The sequence below is a fragment of the Magallana gigas genome, chromosome 7, assembly GCF_963853765.1.
Source record: "Magallana gigas chromosome 7, xbMagGiga1.1, whole genome shotgun sequence".
Lineage (NCBI taxonomy): Eukaryota > Metazoa > Mollusca > Bivalvia > Ostreida > Ostreidae > Magallana > Magallana gigas.
Window position 1 is genome coordinate 15,323,030 of NC_088859.1, and position 25,290 is coordinate 15,348,319.

At 32.3% G+C, this 25,290-nt stretch overlaps 4 protein-coding genes across 5 annotated transcripts; 3 read left to right on the top strand and 1 right to left on the bottom strand.

Moving 5' to 3' along the window:
- Positions 1-569: 569 nt before the first annotated feature.
- On the top strand, positions 570-3,294 carry LOC105334045 (carboxylesterase 1C). Its single transcript, XM_066066373.1, has 3 exons — positions 570-697; positions 1,092-2,626; positions 2,818-3,294. The coding sequence occupies exons 2-3, from the start codon at positions 1,092-1,094 to the stop codon at positions 3,017-3,019; spliced, it is 1,737 nt and encodes a 578-aa protein (XP_065922445.1). The 5' UTR covers positions 570-697; the 3' UTR covers positions 3,020-3,294.
- Positions 3,295-8,860: 5,566 nt separating this feature from the next.
- LOC105334046 (carboxylesterase 1C) lies at positions 8,861-12,490 on the top strand. The gene is made up of 3 exons (XM_011437341.4): positions 8,861-9,021; positions 9,412-10,946; positions 11,271-12,490. The coding sequence occupies exons 1-3, from the start codon at positions 8,995-8,997 to the stop codon at positions 11,470-11,472; spliced, it is 1,764 nt and encodes a 587-aa protein (XP_011435643.3). The 5' UTR covers positions 8,861-8,994; the 3' UTR covers positions 11,473-12,490.
- Positions 12,491-13,296: 806 nt separating this feature from the next.
- Positions 13,297-15,898, bottom strand: LOC105334047 (cocaine esterase). The gene is made up of 3 exons (XM_011437342.4): positions 15,767-15,898; positions 13,737-15,256; positions 13,297-13,601 (listed from the first exon to the last, which is right to left on the bottom strand). Exons 2-3 carry the CDS (start codon positions 15,254-15,256, stop codon positions 13,400-13,402), a joined length of 1,722 nt encoding a protein of 573 aa, XP_011435644.3. The 5' UTR covers positions 15,767-15,898; the 3' UTR covers positions 13,297-13,399.
- Positions 15,899-18,775: 2,877 nt separating this feature from the next.
- On the top strand, positions 18,776-21,873 carry LOC105334048 (fatty acyl-CoA hydrolase precursor, medium chain). Of its 2 annotated transcripts, none has more exons than XM_066066375.1 (3): positions 18,776-18,915; positions 19,362-20,866; positions 20,960-21,873. In XM_066066375.1, the coding sequence occupies exons 1-3, from the start codon at positions 18,913-18,915 to the stop codon at positions 21,192-21,194; spliced, it is 1,743 nt and encodes a 580-aa protein (XP_065922447.1). In that variant the 5' UTR covers positions 18,776-18,912; the 3' UTR covers positions 21,195-21,873. The 2 variants fall into 2 exon arrangements, with proteins under 2 accessions (XP_065922447.1, XP_034313489.2); XM_034457598.2 differs by having other exon boundaries at positions 18,838-18,929.
- Positions 21,874-25,290: the final 3,417 nt, after the last annotated feature.

Here is a 25,290-nt window from a genome sequence, read left to right on the forward strand (position 1 = left end):
TCTAAAAAAGCAAAAGTTCAGGTCTTCCATATTATGGACCGATTTTGTGTGAACTCGTTTAACCTATCATAATGTTACTCGTCTGTGCCACGCCTGTCACGTGACATAGATTCCGTAAACGTGTTCGACGTGACGTTATATGCCAATCGCCATCAATCATGAGAATATCTTATTTGCAAGTTGTATAATAAACGGATTTCATTTTTGATAGCTATGTTTCCACCAGAATGGTGAGATTTTAGCGATACATAAAGTCATATGATATGTAAACAAGTCTCATCCGAACTGCTTAATTCCTTTATATACGTTTAGCGATATTATTATTTAATTTACAATTATTTAAAACGTCTCAAATTATCATGAACTTTCTTTATTGCGTATTGTAGCGTACCGACAATTAATTATAGCAAAGTTTGTTCTATTTTATAGTTTAAATTGACAATAATTTGAAATAAAAAAACTTGGTGCCTTTAACAAACATTTGTACCATCGCATGTATTCAATGTCAAGGCAACCCTTAATTTTAGGTTCGTTATCTTTGTTCTACATGTTGTTGCTAAGCAAACCTACTTTAACAGAAAGTAGGACCTTATTTCGTTATCGGCTTAAATGTGTTAAAGAGTCTTTAAATTGTTGGGAAGATAAAGCAACATAAGTACTGGAACTTCTATCTAATATCTAACAACTTATATTCAAGGTAAGCAGTATATTCTGACTCCTTAAAATTAATCCAAAATTAAAAAGTCATGTATAAATTTGTAAACAATGAATCCACTAAAATATTCTCAGTTTGTATGTATTAAGCTATGGGATCAGTTCTTCACTGGTTGTAAGACAACTTCTATTTAGTTTGAAAATCATCTTTTGCATTTACTATTTGACAGAACATTCATAGATATGATGTTTAATGTGCCCTTGTTTTATATTTTATACTTTATTGTATTTAATTAAGTCCGTTCGACCAAAGTTGCATTTTGATATATGTATTCCCACATAAAATATATCTACCGCTCGTTGCCTTTTGGTAAATAAAACATAGCTCTTGGAAGTAGCTTTTATATTTTTAATTGTCAAAAGCATTGCAATTCCAGATGTTAAGGAGATCCTTTTCGTCCATAATAGCGATCACGTTGCTAGCCAATTTGATAACAGTAATCGCGACAGAGTCCAACGAAGTGGAAATCCAAACTAGGCTGGGAAACATAATAGGGTTACAGCAAGTAACAAATAAAGGAACTGTATATCAGTTTCTTGACGTACCTTACGGTAAACCCCCTCGTGGTCATCTTCGCTTTCAAAAACCGCAACCTTTTGGGGCATGGTCCCAGACTTTAAACGCAACAAAACTAGGTCCAGTTTGCTATCAGTCTGAAAAACAAACAACTAAATACCCAGGATTAACCGAGGATTGTTTGAAGCTAAATATATACGTTCCCCATGAAATATCTTCTTCCAACAACAAAGCAGTGATGGTTTGGATCCACGGTGGAGGATTTGCCTTTGGTTCTGGAGGAACTTACGATGGCAGTCCGTTGTCTTTGATTGGTGATGTTATTGTGGTAACTATTAACTACCGACTAGGAATTTTCGGATTTCTTCAATCAAACAATTATAAGGCAAAAGGCAACGCGGGACTTTGGGATCAAATTCTTGCTCTTAACTGGGTAAGATATAACATCAAAGATTACGGAGGGAATCCAAAAGACGTAACTATATTTGGAGAGTCCGCAGGAGGCTTTAGCGTGTCGTTACAATCATTGATTCCTAGTAACAGAGGTCTATTCCATAGAGTCATTGCTCAAAGTGGGGTTGCTAATTCTCATTTGGCCTTGCCAAATAAATCTGCAAAACATACAATCGAAATTGGTGAAATGGTTGGTTGTTCTCAAGATAGAATCATGAATGAGCAAAATTTTATTGACTGTTTGCAATCTGTAGATGCTATGGATCTTGTCAACGCATCTGACCAATTATTCCTAGGTTTAGGGTTTGACTCTATGGTAGATATACCTTTTGCTCCGGCTATTGATGGAGAACTGTTCCACAAAACTCCAAACATCTTGCTTAAAGATCGTACCTCATCCGAGTTTAACTTTTTCCAGTCTTTGGACATGATGATCGGAACCTGTGATAATGATGGCTCTCTTGCATTAGGCCTATCACCTAGTTTCCAGTCAAAGTTAAATTTAAATTTCAGTGAGGGTTTACCTACTCGGGAATTTTGTGAGAGCATTATAACTGTGTTTTCAAAAGCATTATATAACAACAGCAGGGATGTTTCAGCGGCAATTTGCGAGAAGTATTCTGTTACAAATGATAATGAAGAGCAAGCTCGGATGTTTTTGCATATGTATGCAGATGCTGGTTTCGTCGCTCCTGCAACTCTTGCCTTGAAACAACACTCGAATAGTGTCCAAGGATCAACAACATATCAGTTTGTGTTTTCTGAAGAACTTCCTCTTCTTAATCCAAATGCTCCATCATGGTATAGGGGTTCGGCACATGCATCGGATATTTTTTTCATGTTCTTTTATGAAGAAATGAAAAGAGTGTCGAATTTTTCAAAAGAGACTGATGCTTTAGTCGACCAAATGAGATCGTACTGGACCAACTTTGCTAAAACAGGGTAAATTCAATTTTTATTCCATTCCTTTTTGAACAAGTCGAAAAGTAACAGGTATTTTTTGAAATGTTATTTCAATATTCTCATGAACAAGTTTCTGTCATAACTGAAATGGATATATATGCTTTCAAATGCAATCGAGTTTAAGTTTTCTACATTCAAATTAATAAAAAAAAGTCTTTATATCTAATCAGGAATCCAAATGGTCCCAGTTTGCCGGAATGGAGGTCGTTTGATGCTAGCACAGGCCACCCATTTATGAACTTGCAAGCCTCAAATATATCTTTGGAAACAAATTATAGAAGGGGATATACCGATTTCTGGAATCACAAAGTACCTTATCTATTTCAACATAGATGTGATGAAAACAGCTGTGCGTTGCCTATTGTTGGATAATGTTAGATTAATGTATTACGATGTTGAGTGTTCGAAACCGCTGTCTTGCGCCAGAAATAATTGTTTGCATTCATTTTTAAGTTTGATGAAAACAGCTGGCCTTTCGATAATATTATGTTTATGTAATACAATGGTGATATCATGTGCTAAAAGTATTTGTTAGCATTTCATTTTCAAAATTTTATATTTTTAAATGTTTTCTTTAAATTTAGATTCATACAGCATTCATATATTTTGTAGATGGAACCAAAGGCCTATAAAATATGGCATTTTAACTTTCTTTTTGTTAAATCCTGTATTGGCAATTAACGGTATGGCAGTTAATATTGTTCAACATCTTATCATTTTCAATGTAAGGTAAACTATAATTGATAATTTTAAATGCAAAGATATAGAGGTGTAAATTTCTTATAATCAGAAAAATATATCTTTTCTATAAAAAAGTCAATTGTATAATTACAAAAACCCTCACCGATTTGATTTATAACAATTAATTTTTTGAAAACACAAATAGATAAAAATCAAAGAAATACTAGACCTAATCTCGTTGCGAGCAACGAGTGGGTCTTCCGTTCGATCATAAATTAATGATAGGGTTAAATCAAAATATTGACTTTTGGTACGAGCTACTCAATTAACTTCCATTTAAACCAATTTTTGGACCTACCCTGCAAAAATAAGATTTCCGGAAAAGGTACTTTATAAACTTCAATATCTCTGCAATGCGTTGTCCTATTTTAAAACGGTATTAGTTTGTATTCAGTATAAAAATGTCTACAAAACGGATATGCCTTAAAATTCCAAAAATCGAAAGTTTGGAATCACTTTCGGTGACGACTTGAAGTGACGGACGACCTGCTCATATTAAAATTTGATAAGTTTAAAACATATTTTGATGGAAAAAAATCGTATTTTTTTTTTTTTAATTGAAAATGTTTTAAAACACATTTTTCCAAAAAAGTTTAGCAGATCGGAAGTGCCAAACGATCATGTTTTCATCTGATAGCACTCAAAAATTCTGAAATCTATCTTTCCTTAAAATTTCAATTTTCTATCCTTAATCGTTATTGAGAAAAAGTGAGGACAAAATCACTTTTTAAAAAGATAAACGAATATATTGGCTAAACGGAAGTGATTTCATCAACAAAAATGTACGTGATTAAAAATCTTGATATTCTTTATTATCTATGAAAATTTTATAAAAATCTGTTGTACTATCTCTGAGGTATATGAGTGTTAAGACATATAAAATGTCAAGGGAAAAAAATAATAATACAGAAAAATAGAGAAAAAGAAACCTAATGAAAACAAAAAAATATGTATTCCAGTTAAGTAATACATTGTATCAATGAATTAGGCACTAAAAATTTTATATTTTTTCTTCATTCTTCAGACAAATTATATTTATTCATCGTAGTGTGGAATTTCATGAATATTCGCATGCTTTTTCTTACTTTGAAAATAAAAATGATTAAAAATGAATAAAAATTTGGAAATAAAAAAATGTATTTACGGAAAGATTGGTGATAATACGTCAAGATATTTCATCTCGGTTAACAATTTATAGAGTTAAATCATTTTAGTATCATTTATAAAGTTTAAAACACTTCATGAAGAGGATTTTACTATGGGTTGATCCTATTTTATCTTAAAATAAGTACACTCTAGAAATGAAGTACATCTGCACTGCTCGAGTATACATATACCATTGGATTTTTGTACGTTTGAAGAAAGAGCCTTCTGTAGATTAGAAGAAAAATAACAACAACAAACCGCCAATTATCTCAAAAATCCATAAAACGAAATACAAGTTCAAAGCAGAGCAACACGGACCCCTAAAAAGATAATGGTTGGATCAGGTGCCTAGGAGGAGTGAGCAACCTCTGCTGAGCGGTCACACCCGCCGTGTACTATTTGTCGTAATCGGGAAAAAAAACAGAAAAGTCCGTAGACAATGAGGTGATAAATTATGGTCTAACAATAAGTATGAAAAACGTCAGTCACCACGCGACCCAGTGGAAGATTGTATTTGCTGACAAGATCGTTGTATTGACCATAGAACTTACGAAAAGATAACTTCAAACGATACTGTTGATAGTCCTATTTTATCATCTTGTTTGTCAGTAGCTTGCCTCGCCTTAGAAACTGTTCATACGAAGAGCATGCCCTGCGTATCAAATTAACCAAGAGACAAAAACACCATATGCGGGTGATGTTCATTTTTTTTTTAGCTCACCTGAGCTGAAAGCTGATAGAACATTTTACATTTTGAACTTCTTCTCTAAAACCGCTTGGCCAATTTCAACCAAATTTGGCACAAAGCCTTCTTATGGTAAGCCAAATATAAATTGCAGAAGTAAAAGACCGATCTTTATTCAAAGCGGAGGAAACCTTGAAACTGCCAAAAAAAAATGGGGCGAATTTTTAAAAATCTTCTTCTTAAGAACTACTGAGTCAAATGCAACGTAATTTAACATAAATAATCTTTATGGATATATATTTCAATAATTATGGGCTAATTCTTTTTCAAATCTGAGTTATCACTAAAATAATAGTAAAGGAAAGGCGTGTTTCAATCAGTTTATAGCTATGGGTTCGGTATTCCATACGAGTCTTGATAAAATGGGTAGGCAAATCCGGGCCGGCAAAAACATGACAAAATAAAAGCCTGGGCAGATCGAGATTTTTCAATTTACGTCGATAATAATCAACCAATGTCATTGAAATTTCAGGATGTTACACACCGGTATATTTGTATTCGCTGTAAATATTGATAGACAACAAAGCGAATTTTGGAATTTATTGACGATTGTTGATTTCCAAGTTAGTAAAATGGGAAAGCATAACGGGTTTGTGGACTTATTTAAGAAGAAACTTAATGATTCATGTTTAATTCCATACTTTTAAAACCAGGCAGCCATGACGTATGCTAAACAGGTCGATCTGACAAAGATAAATTTGTTTGTTGTGTGACAGTTCGTGTACGAAGGGAATATTTGAAACATGCAAAAAACATTGGTGCCGATTTTGTGAAGTAAATTGAGGTTAAATATTTCAATGCGTTGGCAATTTCACATATGACGGTGGTGTTAGCTTGTTTTGATTTTCGTTTCGTTTTCATCATTTATGCTTTGTAACCTGGGAACTATCGCCTGTATTTTGTAATTTTTAGGTATCAAATCAAACAAAGACTTCGGTAAATCAGACAATTGACTGTTTACCTGCACAAATTAAGCAAAATTTGGTGTATTAACAAAGTACTGTAACACAATTCATTCTATTGGTAATTCGGTATGATCTTTTGCGGAATGGTAGATTAATGCAATGTGTTTTGTTGAGATGCTCAGCATTTTCTCGAGTTTATTCAGTTTAAATAGAGTTTAATATCGCTAACGGAAATATGTAGGTATATATATGATTCATTCTGAAAAATAAATTGTACATGTTTCTTATGTTTAATTGTTTACAATTTCTATTTAATAACCATATGTGAGTGTTAAGCTTCGAATTATAAGCAAGATACAGAGCTTTGCTCACAATTCTACGTTTGTACACAGATCTGAGGCCATTTTTTTGTTTCCATTTTAAATGCTAAATAGGAAATACCAAGTTGAAAATCTTAAGATGAATGTAATAAACTCATGTGAACAAACTATGACTCACGCCTAGCAGAATTGTGAGCTCTGTATCTTGCTTATAATGCTTATAATCATATGAAACGTTAAATACTTGTTCAAAAAAATTAAAGAATGATATGCTGAAACTACTCTCTGGGGGGGGGGGGGGCCCTCTTGATACAATGAATAATATGAAATCTACATCAATTTTGATAGTTTTTCAGACACGAGTAAATTAAAACGACACCGTTAAAAGAGTTTCCACTTCTGTTACAGGGATAAAGGCATTATCGCTATTCCTAAGAAAACATTACAGCGGAAAATTATCCTGGTCTGTAGCCATTTGTTATTTTAGAACAAAAATGAAAATAATGGGTGGGCCTTAGTAAAATAGAGTTATATGCCTGTCAATACATTGATTTTTATAGCTCTTTAACATGTCATGTGACAACATTTTCCATTCAAACGTATTCATCAATCAAGTGTGAGTAAGGTTATACGAGTTTACGCCATAAGTTAAATTATAACGGGGAAGACAAATTAAATGTTTTTATTTGTAGAATTGAGCGCATTAAGGTACAATTTTTTTCTTCGCATCTATGGGAATTTTTTTTAGATGAAATACAATAACTATTATATTTTTTTTTAAAAAGTACAATAACAAGTAAGTAGTTGAGGAAGAAAATGTACCTATATGCTCTCATATATTTTGATCACTTTTTAAAGTGGGGAAGGGGGCAGAACGAAAAAATAGGGAACTGGAAGTTAACAGTGTCCCTAATGTTTAGTTTTATATCTTGTGTATGATTTTCTTATTCTCGGTTAAAATAGTATTCCATAAAGGTACAATGTCAAAGATTACGTATATGCAAAAAAAGTGTAAAATTCGAATACTTTACAATATTTTTTTTTGTTATTTGTTGCCCCATCGGCCTCTTGTTCTAATCTCGTTTGTCCTTATAATCATTTTTGTTTAAACTTTCTCAAAACCTATTAAGCACATAATCGACATTTCATTTCAAATTCGGTTGCTGACAGGGGACATGTATTACTTATGCTCTAATCTCAGAATGCTTGTTCGATTAAGGTTTTACATATGACTCTATTCTAGTAAAAGGATTTATATATATAATGACAATTCTCGTGTTCCCCAAGTCCCCGTCCTTTCAAATTCAGTTATCTTAAATGTTTACTCAATTACAGTTAACAATCCAAAATCGTGGTGACATCGTAATCTGTTTTGAGTAAATTCTGTTGTTTACCTGAACTAAAAACAAGTATTGATCAGTAAAGAGAAAGATACCTATGTAAATATTTAGATCATTAAAGAATGCATATGATACACTTTGTAGAACCAGTTCGCAAATTCTGAGAACATTGTAATATATTTCCCCTACCTACAACCCGACTTTTATAGATCGTTGTTTTTTATCAGCTAAGTAGGTTTCGAGAACATTTGAATGTACATAATATTTGGTGGCCGCAAAATTAATATCAAGAAGACATAACATAATTCACTTAGTGACCGTTAGATACATTTTTGGCAGTTGTTAGAAAAAAAGGGGAAATGGATTTGTATGCCCATTCGCTTCGGTTGACAATGGTTTCCTCGGGATGTCAATTTCAACTGTCACCCTCCCAAACAGGCACTATTTATATAATGGCGATGCATGAAAGTTCGTATGAAAAGTGTGTATTGCATGTTCAATACGTAATTGTATTGTATTTACGCATAAAACGCAATTGATGTTTGATAATTTTTGGCATTTAATGGTATCGCCATAAAAAGTTTTGCAATGACAATTGTCTCTTGTTTTACAATATATGATGTACATTTGATAAGAGCAACATGTCCCAAAATATGAACTTATTTAAATTATTTGTTCATTATTTTTATCGCATTTCTATGGTAGAAATATGTGAATATACATTCCCTACCTCCTTCCCATTTCGTTTAAGAATTAAACATTTATTTTAAATCTGCTAGATTGATTCCAAAAAATCGGATATAGAGATTTTTATAGTTGAAAATTTTATTATGATCAGCTTCATTAATTAAGTATTTTTGCATAAAGAAAACCATTTTGATCATATTTCCTGATATTTGATAATTTAAAACAACAACGTCAGTTGAAGTTTAAAATAAATATACATTGTATTTTGAACTTAAAGGTGAAGCTTCGCATGCACATGTACTAAATGTCAAAGTACCCTATGTTGTGAGTTCGTTATCTTTGTTGTACATGATGTTGCTAAGCAAACGCACTTTACTGAAATCAGCACTTGTTTGGAGTTATTTCCTTATCGGCTCTAATGTGTTCAAGAATATTTAAAATGTTGTCCAGATAAAGCATCGGAATGAATGTCCAACACCTTATGTTCAAGGTAAGTACTTTATATCTAAACTTATCTTAAAAATGGTCAACACTTTAAAAAAAATATGTATGCATTTATAGAAATAACTCTTAGCTTTTTGTATGAAAATATGGGATTTTCTAAAAACGAGTTTGATCGACAACTTTAATTTCATTCGAAAACACATAACCGTTTTCATTTGCTTTTTGCCGTAATACTTTAAGTAAAAAGTTATTTTTGTACCTAATCCATTTCTCTTTGAAGCATTGTTTTGAATGTAAAACCATTAGAGCTAATTATAATTTGTATCTCATTGTAGTCCCTCTTCTTAAAATATATCTACTATAAGGTGTCTTTTGGCATATGTAAAAAGTAACAGCTTTCATATTTTTTAATAGATAAACACGTTTGCATTTACAGATGTCAAGTAAAACCTCTTCGTTCCTAATAGCGACAACGTTGCTAGCCAATTTGATAACAGTAATTTTGACAGAGGCCAACGAAGTGGAAATCCAAACTAGACTGGGAAACATAATAGGGTTACAAAAAGTAACAAATAAAGGAACAGTATATCAGTTTCTCAACGTACCTTACGGTAAACCTCCTATTGGTCATCTTCGCTTTCAAAAACCGCAACCTTTTGGGGCATGGTCCCAGACTTTAAACGCAACAATTCTGGGTCCAATGTGCTACCAGTCTAAACAACAAACAACAAAATACCCAGGAATAAGTGAAGATTGTTTGAAGCTCAACATCTATGTTCCCACTGGAGTTGTGTCTTCCAATAACAAACCAGTAATGGTATGGATCCACGGTGGGGGATTTGTCTACGGTTCAGGAGGAGACTACGATGGCAGTTCATTGTCCTTAAACGGTGATGTTATAGTAGTAACTATGAACTATCGACTAGGAATTTTCGGATTTCTGCAATCAAAGAATTACAAAGCAAAAGGCAATGCGGGTCTTTGGGATCAAATACTTGCCCTTAACTGGGTAAGATATAATATTAAAGATTACGGAGGGAATCCAAAAGATGTAACAATATTTGGAGAGTCCTCAGGCGGCATGAGCGTGTCCTTACAATCATTGATTCCTAGTAACAGGGGTCTATTCCATAGGGTCATTGCTCAAAGTGGAGTTGCTAACTCTTTTTTAGCACTCCCAAATACAGCTGCTCAACATACCATTGAAATCGCTGAAATGGTTGGTTGTTCACACGTTAGATCTACAAATGAGCAAAATTTTATTGAATGTTTGCAATCTGTAGATGCAGCCAATCTTGTCAATGCCACTGATTATTTATTCGTAGGAAACGAATTAAAGTTTATGGCAGATTTACCTTTTGCACCGGTAATTGATGGGGAACTATTCCACAAGAACCCAGCTATTTTGCTAAAAGACCGTACTTCATCCGAGTTTACTTTTTTTCAATCATTGGACCTGATGGTTGGAACCTGTGATAATGATGGGTCTGAAGCTTTGGGGTTATCGTCTAGCTTTCAGTCGCAATTAAATGTAGATTTCAGCAAAGGCTTGCCTACACGGGTGTTCTGTGAGAGCATTATTACCGAATTTTCAAAAACATTATACAACAACAGCAGGGATGTTTCAGCTGCAATTTCCGAGAAGTATTCTGTCACAAATGATAATCAAGAACAAGCTCGGATGTTTTTGAATATGTACGGAGATGCTGGTTTCGTCGCTCCTGCAACTCTTGTCTTGAAACAACACTCGAATAGTCTTCAAGGATCAACAACATATCAATTTGTGTTTTCTGAAGAACTTCCTTTTCTTAACCCAGATGCTCCATCATGGTATAAGGGCTCGGCACATGCATCGGATATATATTTTATGTTCTATTATGAAGATATGAAAAAAGAGTCGAATTTTTCAAAGGAAACTGATGTTTTAGTTGACCAAATGAGATCATACTGGACCAACTTTGCAAGGACAGGGTAAGTTTTATTTGTTATTTCATTTATATCTTGTCAAGACATTTTGGACACACATTTCTCTTTTTTCTAAATGTAGTTTGCATCATACTTTCACATCTTACAAATTATCATTTTTAAAGCTACTCCTGGATATATTGATTTACTATAATTAATTGAAACAAATATCTATGTCGTAATATGTAGGTGATGATAGACTTTACATTTTACATTCAATTTTAAAGAAGATAAACGAATTTCTGAAATATGTACGTTTTCAAAAGCAGATCATTATACGCTTTTCTATTCAAGTTTATTAAAAATACACAAGTCTTTATGTCTCAACAGGAACCCAAATGGTCCCAATTTGGCAGATTGGAGATCATTTGATGATAACACAGATCATCCATTCATGAACTTGCAGGCCTCAAATATATCTTTGGGAACAAACTATAGAAAAGAATATACCGATTTCTGGAATCAAAAATTACCGTACATATTTCAACATAGATGTGATGAAAACAGCTGTGCATTGCCTATTGTTGGATAATGTGTTGTATGTTTGTATGTATGTATGTATGTATGTATGTACAATGTGTGTGTGTGTGTGTGTGTGTGTGTGTGTGTGTGTGTGTGTGTGTGTGTGTGTGTGTGTGTGTGTGTGTGTGTGTGTGTGTGTGTGTGTGTGTGTGTGCGCGCGCGCGTGTGTGTGTGTGTGTGTGTGTGTGTGTGTGTGTGTGAATTACAAGCCGCTGTTATGCGCAAATAAAAATTTTGAAGATGGGGAACTTGAGTCCTTTTTCCCCATTTTATGAGGTAATACAACATTTGCCTACCTGATTATAACTTTTTTTTTAAAATTTAGAAAGCGTTTATGGATTTTGAAAAATAGAACCAATCGCCTATATTACCAATTACAATCAGTTACAAATTATTTTTTTCTTCAGTTCTGTTTGTTAACTTCTTTTTGAAAGTACGACGGATTTTTAACAATTTAAACGATTTATCATTTTATTATTTCACAAAAGTGGGTAACATGACCTTTTATATGATTTTAATGTGACATGCGATATTATAGATACAAAGTCACTAAAAGAAATACATTACAAATGATGAGTTTTTGTTCTAATATTTTAATGCATATCACAAATGTCTTTTTGATAATAAACTAATGTTTCACGGATATTTTGTTTTGGAAATATACATTTGTATAGATATAGACTATATGTATTGCAGACAGTACATGGTCTTTAATCATATATGTTACATAAACCCACTGTTTCTCTGACTGTTTACTTATTGATTAAAAACAACGGGTCACAAACCCGGTCAAACACTGTTGCTCAATGATAACGCTGCATTCGTCATACGTAAATATATACATTTGTAATGTGTCCTATTTATTGTTCCGGGATATCATCACGTCATCAAAGTAATTCTCCATGAATGAAATCCCCACAATATTTTAAAAACAGTTCGAAAAAAAAACCACCGATAAAATCAAAGAAAATACTTTTTTTCGTATAAAGGCCAAGTTTTTTTTAATGAATAAGACAAGTCTGAAGATATTACTCTCTTTTTAACATATATTATCTGTTTATCTCAGCATAGCTTTATTTTAAATGTCGCATAACATTTTCTTTTTTTGAAAATAAATAACGTTAATATTTTGAGACGGACAATGTTTTTTAAATGTTTATCCTTGCTAAATTTACAACATTATAGTCATTAATTGAGTTTCAAAACATTTCGTGAAGGGAATTTTAATTTACTACGTGTTAATTGTATTTTGTTATAAAATCACTACAAATAACTACACTCTACAGATTACAACGGCACTGTTCTATGACATATTTACTAATTTTTCTGCGTTTTAAAAGTAGTACTCTTTATAGATTATATATTACACTGTTTCATCAATGAACTCATTCAAATGTAAGATGATTGTATAGTCGACAAAGCATGGACTATATCTATTACTTAAAATTCTACTTTTAATTTTATGAAAATTAAAGGAAGATAAGAAAGTTCTCTGGTAACAGAAAGCTAAGTTTTACCACAGTTATAACGAAAACTTTTGAACAAAGCATTCTGGTTTTTTTTTGGTTTTTTTTTATGTTAAACAATTTTTGCATAATTATTTCTTTTAAATCAGTCAACTTTAATTATCCTGACATTTTATTTATCTGTAACGCATATGACTACATTGAAACAATTTGATACCCATGACTACGATTTTCATCTCATTCTAGCATTATCAGAAGAAAAGTTGCTAACTGCTGAAATAAGCCGGTACAATAATCATTGCATAATTTTGTAAACTTTCAATAAGTGACAAAGTGCATGAATTTCAACGAATAACAAAATACATTCATAATTTATAAATGTTTATTCGCTAAATTACTTTAATATTTGGAGAAACAACCAAATCAGTTAATATATCGTCAAGAGAAAAAAAAACTTGATTCAATTCCATTTTATCCCACAATGGGTATGGCGCAATTAATTTGACCACAAGTATTTTGCAAAGCATGTGGAACTTCTTGGGTCCACAGATCCACATACGCTTTTCTGTAACTCGATTCTTGGTGACTTTTCTTTGATTCCAACCACATATAGGGGTTAAACTGGTCGTCATCAAATCGTCTCCACAGGGGAAGATGAGGTCCATTTGGATCCCTGTAAACAATATTTAAAATATCATATGGTTTAGAATTGTGACTTTGAATATCAAATTGAATATATGATATAAATCAATATCTCTAAATCTTATGAAATATAAGAAAATGGATTATCATGTTACATGTAATTTACCCCGTCTTAGCAAAGTTCGTCCAATAAGACCGCATTTGTTGAACTAAAACATCAGCTCCATCTGTAAAATTGGTGACGGACTGGAGTTGTTCATAAAGAAATAAGTAGAAAACATCCGTGGCATGAGCAGAACCCGTGTACCAGGGAGCCCCAACTGGTCGTGTGTAGGACAATTCATCAGAAAACACATACTGATACGTTGCTTTCCCTTGAATGTTGTTTGAATGACGCTCCAAGAAAAGCGTTGTAGGTGCGTTAAAAGCAGCGTCAGCCCACATATTTAAAAACTCTCTCCCCTGTTCTTGAATACCTGCTGATACACAGTACTTCTCGCATATCATATTTGAAATATCATTACTATTGTTGAACAACGCTTTTGTGAACATTGGGATGAGAGAATCGCTCATTTCACGCCGAGGTACGCCTTGGCTTAAGTTAAAACTAATAGAGTTTTGGAAAATTGGTAAGTAAGAAACAACCAGTGATCCTTCTCCAGTGCAAGTCCCTGATAAAATATCCAGAGACTGGAAAAAATTGTACTCGGATAACGATTTATCCATTAAAAGTTCGAGTGGATGTCTTCGTATGAGATCCCCATCTACAATTGGTCCAAACGGGAGGGAAATAATTGATTTAAAACCTAGTTGACTGGTAACTAAGTCGGTGGCTCTGACTAGATCTTCTGCATTCACGCCCCGGAGGCAGTCGATAAAATTGAGGTCATTAAGGGAGAAATGGTCATATTGACACCCTACTATTTTGCCAACTTCAATCGAAGACAGAATCGAAGAAGAAAGGGTTAACATTGAATTGGCAACTCCGCTTTGAGCAATGACTCGATGGAAAAGACCCCTGTTACTAGGAATCAAGGACTGTAACGACACACTCATGCCTCCTGCGGACTCTCCAAAAATTGTAACATCTTCAGGATTTCCTCCGTAATCTTTAATGTTATATTTCACCCAGTTAAGAGCAAGAATCTGATCCCACAGCCCGGCATTGCCTTTTACATTGCTATTTCTTGAAGCTAGAAAACCAAAAATGCCCAAGCGATAGTTGATAGTAACTACAATAACATCCCCTACCAGGGACAACATAGACGCGTCGTAAAAGCCCCCTGATCCTAAGGAAAATGCTCCACCGTGAAACCATACCATAACAGATTTGTTTTGTGATAGGTTGACATTATTTGGAACATGAATATTCAGCTTGAGGCAATCTTCTGTAAAGCCAGGGTATTTATAAGGTTGGATGGTAGTTTGTGTGCAAACAGGACCCAACACTGTGGCATTTAGTTTTCCGGACCAAGCACCAAAGGCTTGGGGTTTCTGAAATCTTAGTTGATCAACCGGAGCTTTTCCATAAGGTATATCGAGAAACTGGTAAGACGTTCCCCTATTCGTGTGTTGACGTGTTCCTATAACTCTTCCAAGCCTTGTTTGAATTTCAACTTCACTTCTTTGAGATGAAGCTTCCAAAGCGAAAGTCAGCATTATTGCAAGAAGAAGCAAGTTCCACATCTAACAATTATAAATAGAAAACATGCTTTTCAAATGCATGATATGTAAACAAAACGTTTCTATGTTTTCTTTTATTTCTCATAAACTCGCTCACAAAGACCAATCGAGATTAAAACCAAGACCAAGATGTATAAAACGCACAATAATAATGTGTACTTAACTGTACATAACATGTACCAAATCTTTGATGAATGCATGGAAAATATAATTTTTTTTAAAATAACTTAAAAAATAATTTTTATCAAATATAATAGTGTATAAAAGTAATTTTTTGAAAAAGTTAAATACGATGTATGTAATGAAAACCAAAGTTGACCACCTTACATCTAAATGAATTGAAAAAAAAAATGTTTCCCCCGATAATATTGATAGCAATGATATTTATCATCAGCCATTGAAATTATTTATTTTATTTCATGCTTGTGATTTTTTTCTTTCTGAAGAATGCTATATTTAGATATATATTTTCAATATTGATTAAACAGAATCGTTAGAAATGCATGCACATACCTTATTGATTCGATTCCCTTTTTTATTACCGTGTTATTCGCGAGCACCCGTTTCTTTTTACTGAGTATTTTGCTTCGGATCATTTATATATAAATACACCGTAATATTGCAATATAAAATGGAAATTTCATAAGATCAGGTGTTCATTACACGTGCAAGTTTTGACCGAATATTCATTTATTTACGATGGTTCACCTCAATACCTCACACCCAGATACGAAAAGATGTTTTATACGTTCATAGTTTGATCTACGTAACAGAGATAACTTGGTTAGAAATTATTTATGGACGACAACGTTATATTTCACATTTTTTCAATATACGCTAACATATGATTAAAAATTAAATAAATAAAATTTGGTCTTTGAAAATAATTATTGCCAAACAAATTGCTGCAATATCAATTAAAGCCATATATTAATGTATTGTGTATTTTAATCATAATATTTATTTTTATTTGTCCTGTATAAAACAAAAACAATTAAAACATGGTATATTCAATACATTGTAAAGATCAATGTAGACTTTCATGAGCTTGACGTGAATTATTAGAATGATTACATAAGTATAATTTATTTGATAAAGTACAATATTTATAATATTCATTGTAGTATGGGACATCGGGAGATTTTAACGTGGATAAAAGAACATCATGCATCTGTTCGCACTTCATAATTATATATATATATATATATATATATATATATATATATATATATATATATATATATATATATATATATATATATATATATATATATATATATATATATATATATATATAGATTGCCCTCGGCTTTGCATCGGACATTACTTTTCAATTTATTTTAAATGAATTGCATTTAGAATACAGTATCATTAACATTGAGTATTAAGGAGAGTTAAAAATAGGGTGCATCAGTGTAACAGTAGCATAGTTTGATTTAAAAAGAACACACAGTTTCAAATAAATCATCGAGTACTCGACTTTCGCTCGACTAAAGCCCCCAATAAATCACCTAAGCCAATCGATTAAACGTGACAACACTAATAAATATTAGAGCCAAATTTTGGGTCCAATGGTTTAAAGGAAAACATTTTAAATAATTCACAAAAACTCAAATGTTAAAATATATGGTTTTACTGATAATTATATGCAACATTTTGACAAACTATTAAGTCTTTAAAATTGTTAAGACTTTGGCCCCTGGACAAGTCTTGGGCCTCACAAGAGGTTCAAAGTTTGATGTAGGTTTACATCCCATATAGTTGTTATAGATATTCTTGAGAGCTGCAATGCTCATTATGTAATATGATTATAAAATCATCCTATTACGAAAGGGGTTCAGTGATAAACATAAGAATATCCAGGGATACAGGATCTATTATACTACATTTTATTACAGATATATTGTATATGACTGCATAAAGTTGATTCTATTTTTCTAGTGTTGCTCAGGTGAGCAATGTGATCCGATGGACACTTGTGTATAGTAATAATTGACGTAGTATCTATGATTGTGCATACCCTGTAACAGTAAATTTTGTTATGTTTGATACTGTGTCATTCTAATGAATAAAAGTGAAGACAATGGGTGGCCCTTGCTGCACTAAACGATATGTCTATTAAGTAATTTAGGCAGATCGGTCTAGACATATCATGTGCCTTTAAAATTCGCCAAATACTCACCATTTTGGGAGAAATATAGTGATCAGAAAAAATGAAATCCGTTAAAAATACAACTTACAAATAAGGTGTTCTCATAATACAAGATAAATGCCATATAAAGGCACGTCGAAGTTCGAACACGCTTACCTAAATATATGTCACATGACACGCGTGATACAGACAAGTAACTATTATAATGATAGGTTAAGCGATTTCACTCCTGGTAAACAACATCGGTTTATAATGGGGAGGACCTGAACGTTTGCATTTATTTTAGAAGTTACATATGAGCACTGTGAGGTACATTTTTCTCCTTTCACATATAAGCAGGTTTTGACAAAATCCATTGATTAGCTGAAAGAGACAAAAGTACCTAAATTGGTCCTCGCATTTCAAAGGCTTTTAAATTGTGAGATGGAGCTAAACGTCTACGAAGATTGAGTGTAAACAGTGTATCCCAACCATAAATAATGATTTATTTTCTCTATGTGATTGTTCATGTATTCTGTAAGAGTGCATTTATCAAACATTAAATACATGTAGAATAAGAAGAGAAATTCCAATTTTTTTGTATTTTACACCATCCTTTACGAATGTCTTTGTCAGATTTTTTCTCTTTTCTGAAATCAATATAGAATAATGTAAACCACATTGAAGATGCAATTTTGCCACAGTGGATATAATAGAATAAATAACGTATAGAAATGAGGGAAAAAACAGTTGTACCGGTGCTTCGGTTGCTTCAGCCACTTTTTCTCTAGTTAGTAGGTCAACGTGAAGCCACAAAGCCAATCATTTCGTTGTAATTTAAAACTTCAAGACTAATTAAATGTGTCTATATAAAAGACAGATATGGTATGAAAAAAAAATCCCGGATGATTTAGAGTTATCGAACATTGCTGAGGATCAGAGATCGTTAAAAACAAGGTTTACACTTCTCACCTGGTAGTGTTTAAATAACCTTGTATTATACGTTAAATTAAATCAATGATCGTTTAACTCACAAAAGCATGCCTATAGATGAAAACCTAGAGCATTTAAAAGGCCAATTTTTAAAATCATAAACGAATAGGACTTCGTTACTTCATTTAAGATAGTAACTTTGCTTTTTTCTCTTAGAATGATAAGTATTCTAAAGGGGGGGGGGATAAATTTTCATACATGGATATATGTGTCATAATATCCTCAAATCCCACTTAGCACAAAAACAACAGCATTGCATAAATTGACGTGCAGGTATGAGACTTGGTTTAAAACGCTCTCAGATTACTTACTATCTATCATAAAAATTGCTCTAATATGATCAGTATATTTAGAGAGTTATCTTTCTCTTCCCTTATTGAAAGTTACCTTTAGATCAGGTTAACACCAATGGAATTTACACTTTACAGATAACGATGTCGCCTATAAATTTAAAGATTGTTTAATGTACTCATGAGAACATATTTTAAAAGTACCTAGTTGACAGGACGTGGACCCAGGGTATACGACAAGGGTGATGGTAGGATTCTCAATGTGTACTCATAGAACTTTTTACTAAATAGAATTACAAGTAATGATGCTAATACAAAATAATTTGGCGATTGCCGCCTTGTTGCAAAAATGTAGGGACGTAGTAACTTGTAGTAACATTCCACGCTCATGCTGGGCTGTTTTATTTTTAGTCATAATGTAGATAGGTGTCCTTTCAGCTCTCTGATATAATGAATAATTCGAATTGCAAAATCCCCGTGTAGTGTCATGTATTTTCAGTCTATATGTTACAGTAGCTAATTTCAGAAATGTTTACCTGAATTGTCAAGTTTAAAAAAAGATATTTATGTGTAGCAAAGTCAACATCCTAAATCTTACCTGAATTTGTAACTTGCGAAATCAAATACATGCAAATTTAATTATCGAAAACGTGTCTGTGTTTTTATGCATAAATCATTTTATTCATTTTTTCAGAAAATGGCTTTACAGTTTTTCCTTGCAATTCTTCTCAATGTGGCTGTTTTTCAAGTGACGGGGGTTCAAAACTATGAGATTTTAACGAAGCTTGGTAAAGTTAATGGCGTGATTCATCCTTCACCTGGAGGAAATGTTTACAGATTCGCAAGAATTCCTTTCGGAAAATCGCCCACTGGTAGCAGACGGTTTCGTAAACCTCAGCCTTATGGATCGTGGAACGAAACTTTAGATGCAACCAAATTTGGCCCACCTTGCATACAATCGTTAAAATCAGTGCCATATAAATCTGTATCAGAGGACTGTCTACAGTTGAACATTTACGTTCCTAGTAACATGACAAGAGAGGTAAAGAGAAGTGTAATGGTTTATATTCATGGTGGAGCATATATGGCTGGTTCTGCCATAGATGAAGATGGATCTAAGTTTGCTTCTTTTGGAAACGTCATTTTGGTCACAATAAACTATCGACTAGGTATATTTGGTTTCCCTTCAATGCAAAACCCAAACGTCGATGAAAATGTAGGTATTTGGGATCAAATGTTAGCTTTGGAGTGGATTAAAAACAATATAGATGACTATGGTGGAAATTCTAGTGATGTAACAATATTTGGACAATCTGCTGGTAGTTTTTCTGTCAATTTACTTATGATGATTCCACGTAATAAAGGCTTGTTTCATCGTGCAATTCTTCAGAGCGGAACTGCAAATTCTCTCATTGCTTTTAAAAGGTCTTCCGATTTAGGACACAGAATTGGGATGGATGCGGGATGCAGGGACCAAGATCCTCGCATGTTTTTGAAATGCATTCAAAATTTAGATGCTGGATCACTCGTTAACAGTACTCTCGATTATTCTTCTAATCTTGGTATTAATGTCTTAACTGAAATTGTGTTTTCGCCAGTTCTGGATAAGGACTTGTTTCAAAAAACACCGATAGAAATAATCCACGATAAGTCCTCCGCAGAATTTCAATTCTTTGAGTCTATTGATATGATCGTGGGCAACTGTGATGAAGAAGGAGGCTATGTGGCAGAATACGCTGCCTTATTTGAAAAACAGTACAATTTCAGTAGGAAAGACGGGATTCCGAGACGATTTTTATGTGACGGGGTAATACCAAGCATTGTAGAACTTTATTACAAAAACAGTTCCTCAATATCAGAGACAATCTGTAGAGAATATTCAAGTAATGACAAGGATACCCAAAGTATGAATGCTGCCCACTTGCTGTCTGATTTCCCCTTCATTTCTTCGGCTGTGTCTGCATTGCAAGCTCATTCTTTTAATCAAAAATCATCTACTTACCAGTACATATTCTCAGAAGATATCCGCCCATTTTACACAAATATGCCTAAGTGGTATCATGGAGCGGTGCATGGAACCGAACTTGCCTTTATGTTTGTTGCAAAAGATATGTATCCTACTAATTTTACTTTATCACCAGATCAGATGAAGTTTGCGAGAGACATAATAAACTACTGGACAAATTTTGCCAAAACAGGGTAAATAATTATTTTATCTGATTAATATTCAAATTAACTGTTTAAAGACTGTTTTTAAGATAAGTTTTGTCAATATTAGAGATAATTTTTCAGAGATCCAAATGGTCCCGGTCTCTCGGAATGGCGTCCCTTTACGCCTTCTTTACAATTCTTCAAACAACTGAGTATGACGAATACTACAAACGGCAAGGACTACCGAAAAGAACAAGTCAAGATGTGGAACACTCTCAATGACTCTGAGTATCCGTTATCTAGTGCCTCTTACCAACAAATCAAGACCATCTGGTTTGTTGTTGTATTATGTTGTATTATGAAATTGTATGCATAGATTATTGACAACCAATTAGAATATCTTAACGAAACGTCTCTGTATTTATCAATTTCTTTATTTTAGAAGAAAAATTATATATCATTTTTTTTTATATAGAACAAAAGCTGATAACCCTGGATATTAAAATCATGATTTATTTATGTATTGAATATATATTATAATTATGTAGATTTGAAAATACTTACTATACCTACATGAATGATCATTTTCACAGTGTTACTAAATTGCCTCTCTTTTTTACCGCAGAAAACTTAACATTGTATAAATATAATGTATCATTTCTTCAGTGTAACTCTTTGGCTATTATTTCTAATGCAATCTCAAACATAAAAAGAAAATAAAAAATAAATAAATAGATAAATAAATTAATAAATCACAAGAAGTAACTCTCATTTTAAAAATAACCAGTAAAATATTATTGTTATATTCTTAAAGTGTACCATGCCAATTTTTGATGATTCTTGTGTATATAAAAGACCCGAAAAAGACAATTGTTTGCTTGTTAAAGGATTTTTAATTGATTTGATGTACATGTAAACGTAATACAATATAAAATACTTTACATCGAAGCAATTGACTGTTTCATATAGATATGTTAGATACATCTATGTTCAATCTCTACAGGCAATTCATAATAGTGTTCCATTAAGAGTTTGTCAATAGTATCATTAAAGAAAACTCCTCTTCTGTTACTCTCGTTTTGTATTATGAAAGTGTAGAAGGTTTTTGTAGTGTATTATAAGCGTTTCAAGTGACGTATCTTAAAAATATTCACTTTTGAATCATTCGTGATAAATATAACAAAGGAAGATATGAAGATATACATGTAACAAATAAAAAACCAAAAAAAAAACCCCCAAAAAACCCAAAACATGTATGTACAAACTTCATAGATGGAACAATCAAAATTGAAAATCAGTGCAGAATTCAAAGATACACAGAAGGTTTAAATGCTCTCATTGAATCACACCAGGTCGTGCAGACAAATTATGGTACCGCGCTTGCATGCGGTTTTCAATTTGTTAGTTATATAGAAACAGTGACATCCAAAAATAATAATTCAATGCTTAAATGGCGTATATTTATGCCATTTTTGCACCTGCATAAGATGCATTTTCGTGAAAATCCATACAATACCAAAATGATACACTATTGCCTAGAGAGTATATTACTACTTTTGTCTTTAGCATGTTTCACATGACAGGTAACATGTTTCTCTATAAGAATCAATATCCCATAGAAAAATAAGAAATCCCATAGGAAATATGATTATCTATAGGAAAAATTGAATATCCTACATGATTTTCTTCGATTCCGATAGAAATCATATTTTCAATCGAAGAAAAGTATTTCCTGCAGGAATCTTGAGTTTTTAAGAGTTTCCATAATTTAAAGAAGAAATGTGAATATATCATCATCATTTAAAAAAACTGTTTTTAATGTTGTGTAAAAATGGTGGAAGAGAATATTACCATTTAAATAAGATTTGTTTAAACTTATGACATTTGGCAAAATAAGTCCTGGAAACAATTTATATAATAAGGATTGTGCTATAAATGTGTAGAGTCTTGTGCTCTAATGACTGAGCCATTTCAGTCAAAACAAAGATTGTTGTTTAAATTTTATGTGAGACTATGGCCACGAATTTACAGAATTGTATTATTTATCTAAAACGTTCAATTGGTGGGATACAAAATGACGATTCTGACGGTTTTAGAAGTATAGTGGGTCATCTTTCCACGTTTATTTTGTTGATTGAAATCGGGTTGATTACCATCAAACCTTATTTACACTATGACATGACGAAAATATGGATCTCAGACCCAGTTTATAAAAGAAAAGAAACTGAAGTTTTAAAAGTGCCACTATTTGGAGGTTTTGACACATATTCGCTAGTGTAAATCAACCTATATCAAATATTTAGCATTCTTCATGGTTACAAACCTATGTTTTGTTGAATGTACATTCTTTTCATTAATTCAAAGAAAAATTATCAGATGTGTTGATAATTTAATCTTGCAGTATCTTATCTCTCTTCATATAGGTATTTTATACGCCTTTTTCACCCCTCTTCTTTTTATTTTTTTGTTTTTGTTATATCAAACAGCATTGAAACTATTTTTAATGAACTTGTCAAAATAAAGATTCAACGAAACAATACAGATTCCCTGAAAGACTGATCAATAAGTTTACACAATGCCAATTGCAAAATCTGTCATTTTTTTCACGTTTTGACTGCGTTATCTTTCTTTTTATATTACACATTTCCGACTTTGCTTCCATACCAACTATTATAAACCAGCATCATATTGTCTTTTAGTTCTCTGATACGGGTCTTAATCTATCGTTTGATGTCAGTGAATCATTGTCTCAAATTTTAACATGCGCTTGATTTAAGCAGCATCGTTTGTTCCAGAAGTATGCCTACATGTAGTCTATTTAGCAATTAAAATTGCCAAATATTTATGGCAGTCAGTGAGATGGTATTATTTACTGGTCTGTAAGTTAAGATTTAACAGTATTCATTGGTCAATGTGTACATATCCCTTGGTAGTTAGTTCTCTTTTAAACATTCATAAATCAAGTTATAATTGTTAAATCATTTTGATGAAGTTGCTAATGCTTGTATGTTTAACATCGTTATCGTTAGAGAATTCAAGACAACTGGTGAACGAAAATTTTCTGAGAAATTACGAGGAAAAATTACGAAAGACGAATAAGGCCACATAAATTTTTTTTTAACTCGTAATTACAAGAAAATATCTCGTCTTTATGAGTTAATTATCTCGTTATTACGAGAAAAAATCATCTCGTTATTACGATTTAATTATCTCGTAATTACGAGAAAAGATCTCATAATAACGAGTTAATAATCTCATAAGTACGACATAAGATCTCGTTATTATGAGAAAAGATCTCGTAATAACGAGTTACTCATCTCGTTAAATTACGAGAAAAGATCACGTTATTACGAATTAATTATCTCGTAATTACGAGAAAAGATCTCGTAATAACGAGTTAATTATCTCATTATTACGAGATAAGATCTCGTTATTATGAGAAAAGATCTCGTAATAACGAGTTAATCATCTCGTTATTACGAGAAAAGATCACGTTATTACGAATTGATTATCTCGAAATTACGAGAAAAGATCTTGTAATAACGAGTTAATTATCACCTTATTACGAAAAAAAAATCTCGTTCTTTGGAGTTTATATGTATCTCGCTATTACGAAAAAAAGATCTATTTAAAATGGCGCGTTTCATTGTTCTATTCTCGTATGCATAATTTGATATAAAATCGGACCAAACAGTTTTAAATATATTTCAGAAGAAGTAGCAAAGCAGATTGATTAATGAATTCATTGAACTATTTATCAGAATAAAACATGTATTTTGTTTTCAGACTCCAAAAATTTTAATGTTAATATACAAAATCAATTATTTTCAACATACAAATAGGTTGTGTATGAACATATAAAACACAATTCTGGTAAATTCTGTATATCTATGATTGAAGCTATATTGTCATTAAAGTCATCCTCTGTAACTAATACAATATTGTTTTACGACTAGGACTACCTGATAATTACTTCGGAGTGGGATTATAATATATAAGTTGAAAACTCTTTCTACTTATTAATATAAGATAAAATGTCAAATCCGATCATTTTATGTAGAAATTAATGAATAATGATCGTTGTTATTTAAAAATTAATCAAAATTGAATCAACGTTTCTGGAAAGAAAAAGATAATATAAAAGGGGGAACCAGTCGACTTGGGGGCAGGGATGGGGTAATGGTAATTTGTAATGGTAATTGAGTGTAATCAATTACAAATTTTGATGTAATTGAAAGTAATGTGTAATTGGCCAAATTTTCAATTACATGTAATGGTAATTTAATTAATTACTTAAGTTTCAAAAAGGCATGTAATTCCAATCACTTTTCAATTACTTTCAATTACACACTGATGTACAATATAAATATGAAGCTGTCCACTACCCATTGTTTCCCACACTATCAATGGTACAAGATCAAGTTAGGAAGAGTAGTTATATCATATGAAATATTTTTCAGAATGAATTTTTT